We start from the raw sequence: 3,599 nt of genomic DNA, 5'->3' as shown, positions 1-3,599 counted from the left end.
TATGGTATCCCCTCTCTTTCCCTTGCTTTTGTACCTGCTGTACTTTGTATTTGTCTTTTCCATCCATCTTTTGAGGGAGCAAAAGCTCTTAGGAGGCGTGAGCAGATGTGAGATTGCTGTAAGTTGTTTGCTCTTTTGAGTTTCGATCAAATCCATCTTTTTTTCTTTGAATAAACTCTTGCGGCTGGGGCTTCTGCTTTGTTTCCTCTTCTTTAGCAAGTTCAAAAATTTATCATTGCTTCATCCATGGAAGAACCAGCTCCACCTGAAGCTCTGAAAGATAGTCAAATGATCACCTCTGAACTAAATCCAAAGCCTTTAACGATCAAAACCTCTAACCCTGCTTCAGAAAGTTATGTTGGCAGTATTTCTGTTCCAATCTCTCCTTCCATATCCATTACCCCTCACCTCAACTCACCATCTCCTCCTTCCTCAGCCTTTGTTTCAGCATTGCAGTCTCCTTATATATCTCCAAGAGCGATAGAACCACCAAAACAATCAATAGAAACAAATACCACTACTACGACCACGAACACAACTCCAACAACAGTAACAACAAATCCATCACCAATCTCTTTCTCCGGCGACGATATCCCGAGCACATCCTACACTCCTACAGAGAGGTATGACTTCTCCGAGCCGTTAGAGCAAAGGCCTAAGTTTTCTGATGCTGCTGCTCCGAGGATCTCCTTCTCCTTTCCTGCTCCTAGAGTCTCCTTTACAAAAGGAGCTATCTCTCCTTGTGCCAATGCAAAGCTCAGGAGCTGTGATGTCTACATTGGCTTCCATGGCCAGAGCCTGAACTTAGTTAGATTCTGCAAATGGCTCAAATCAGAGCTTGAACTTCAGGGCATTGCATCCTTTGTGGCCGATCGAGCAAAGTACTCTGACAGTCAGAGCCATGAGATTGCTGATAGAATCATTTGTTCCGCAACTTATGGCATTGTTGTTGTGACGGCACCAAGCTTTCTCAATCCTCCGAGTGTAGAGGAAATCAGGTTCTTTTCACAGAAAAAGAACCTCATCCCTCTGTTATTCAATACCGAGCTTTCAGAGATCAGTTGTTTGGTTGATGGCAGATCAGAGGTTAAGGACTGTAGAGATGCTTTTGAAGGATTGACAACGAGCAATGAATTCAAGCTTGAAGCTAATGATAGCAACTGGAGAAGTTGTGTGATGAAGGCTGTTGCGATATTGCGATTGAAACTTGCAAGGAAGAGCATTGCGGAGAAAGAGATAGAGACTGAGGAAATAGAGGAGCTGCCATTTCAGCGAAACCGATACTTTGTTGGGAGAGAGAAGGAGTTGACGGAGATTGAAGCTGCATTCTTTGGAAATGCTGACCCCGAAATCGAGTGCCCAAAGCCGGTTATCACCAATGGTGGAGGATCAAGTGAAGGTTTTGCTGATGAGGAAAGTGATTCAGTCAGGAGCAATGGCAGATACATCTGCTTGGAGATGAGGAAACATAAAGAACCTACATTGGAAGCTTGGATTGAGCCTGTTATGGAACTGAGCTCCAAGGGAAGAAGCCTTCAGCGCCAGCGATCAAAGCAAAAGAAATCGCGAAGTGGAGGCAAAGGTTATGGAAATGCCAGTGTTGTATGCATCAGTGGCATCTCAGGGATAGGAAAGACGGAGCTCGCTTTGGAGTTTGCTTACAGATACTCTCAAAGATACAAGATGGTTTTGTGGGTTGGCGGTGAAGCTAGATATTTCAGGCAAAACATACTGAACTTGTCAACCCGTTTGAGTTTGGATGTCAGTGCTGAGGCTGAGAAAGAGAGGGGAAGAATCAAAAGCTTCGATGAGCAGGAATTTGACACATTCCAGAGAGTGAGGAGGGAACTGTTCAGGGATGTGCCATTTTTGTTAATAATTGACAATCTTGAGACTGAAAGAGAGTGGTGGGAGGGGAAGGACCTACATGATTTGATTCCGAGAAACACTGGAGCAACTCATGTTATCATCACAACCCAACTATCCAGAGTCTTGAACTCTGATCCAATTCAGCTGCCGCCTCTGTCATTGGCAGATTCATTGGTTCTAATCAGAGGGAGGAGGAAGAAGGACTATTTAGCTGAGGAGCTTGAGATGCTTAAAAACTTTGATGAAAGATTGGGGAGGTTGAGCTTTGGGTTATGGCTGATTGGTTCACTGCTATCTGAACTACAGATATCACCATCAGCGTTATTCGAAGCCATTGAGAGAATCTCCCTCAATGAGATCTCTCACTCTCTCATTGATGACGGATTTCTGCAAAACAATCCCTTCCTCATGAAGACACTGGCCTTCAGCTTTGCCATAATGGAAAGAGCTAAAGGAAGGCAAAGTCTAGCTTTCGGAATGATTCTTTCTGGTGCTTGGCTTGCTCCAGCTCCAGTTTCATCGGAATTGCTCGCAGCTGCTGCTGAGAAGAGAAGTGGCTTCTGTCATTGGGGAAAGTCTCTTCCTTCACCGTTATGCTGCTGCTTATCCTCACAATCCACAAAAAGTGGAGTCGAATCTGCGCTCATGCTTGTGAAACTAGGCCTGGCCAGGAGAGCCACAATGCAGCCTGGTTGCTACATCCAATTCCACCCAATCACCCAACTATTTGCTAAGAAACGAGGCGGCGCACTGCCTGCTAAGACTGCGGTGCTCGGAGTAAGGAAGTCAGGGATCACCTCATCAAACTCCAGCCACCTCTGGGCTTCAGTATTCCTCTTGTTTGGATTCAAGTCCGAGCCGCCGCTTGTTCAACTCAAGGTGTTCGACATGGTCCTCTTTATAAAGAAGATAGCCATTCCATTGGCAATTAGATCCTTCATGACATTTTCAAGGTGCAGTTCAGCATTGGAGCTGTTGAAAGTGAGCACAAATGTGCTCGAGGAGGTTGAGAAGTCATTTGAGATGCAAATTGAGGACTGGAACCATGGATCTATTTGCTGGAAAAAGAGATTGCAGAGTAGCCAGAGAGTGGATGAGTATGTTTGGCAGGAGGTTACGTTGCTTAAGGCTGCATTACTTGAGACTAGAGCAAAGCTACTATTGAGGGGAGGGCATTTTGATAGTGGTGAGGAGCTATGCAGGACTTGTATTAGTATCAGGACTGTAATGCTTGGACATAATCATGCACAAACTTTGGCAGCTCAGGAGACACTGGCAAAGTTGGTCAGATACAGGAGCAAGATTTAGAGTTCTTGATCTCAGCATTTGCTCTTGATTTGATGAAATTTTCCAAACTTGGAACATCAAGATTTATGCATTCCTGGATTTGTTCTGAAAATTTTGTTGTCTAGTTTATACTTTAGTTTGCAGGTGTATATGTAATAGATATATCAGAGGAATATTATCACTTCTTTTAACTTTTTTTTTTTCCCCTATCAGAATTGTTATTAATTTGCGTTTAGTTTTGTTAAGAAAAAAAATAAGCAAAAGAAAATTACAAGTTATAAAATTTTCCCTTAAGTTTTTTCAGAGCATCCTCATCTCTTTCACACTTAACTCAGTATTATGCTTCTCTTTTAATGGCCAACATTCGGCACCATAAGCATTGCAGGCCTCACCACCATCTTATAGAATTTTCCCTTAAGTTTGAGGGGTACTTTTCTATCACA

General features: G+C 43.5%; 1 protein-coding gene across 1 annotated transcript; it reads left to right on the top strand.

The window, feature by feature from the left end:
• Positions 1-246: 246 nt before the first annotated feature.
• On the top strand, positions 247-3,322 carry LOC110100509. Its single transcript, XM_028692922.1, has 2 exons — positions 247-480; positions 535-3,322. Exons 1-2 carry the CDS (start codon positions 247-249, stop codon positions 3,175-3,177), a joined length of 2,877 nt encoding a protein of 958 aa, XP_028548755.1. The 3' UTR covers positions 3,178-3,322.
• The last annotated feature ends 277 nt before the right edge of the window (positions 3,323-3,599 follow it).

Source organism: Dendrobium catenatum, unplaced genomic scaffold, assembly GCF_001605985.2.
Source record: "Dendrobium catenatum unplaced genomic scaffold, ASM160598v2 fragScaff_scaffold_188, whole genome shotgun sequence".
Taxonomy (NCBI): domain Eukaryota; kingdom Viridiplantae; phylum Streptophyta; class Magnoliopsida; order Asparagales; family Orchidaceae; genus Dendrobium; species Dendrobium catenatum.
Note: the sequence above shows the minus strand (reverse complement) of the source record. Positions and strands in the feature narration are given on the sequence as shown.

What these genes read in the sequence shown, in the direction of transcription:
- LOC110100509 (XM_028692922.1), top strand. Translation starts at nt 247, where the DNA reads ATGGAAGAACCAGCTCCACCTGAAGCTCTGAAAGATAGTCAAATGATC. An exon ending in CTTATATATCTCCAAGAGCG is followed by an intron (nt 481 to 534) that starts ATAGAACCACCA and finishes ACGACCACGAAC; the next exon opens with ACAACTCCAACAACAGTAAC.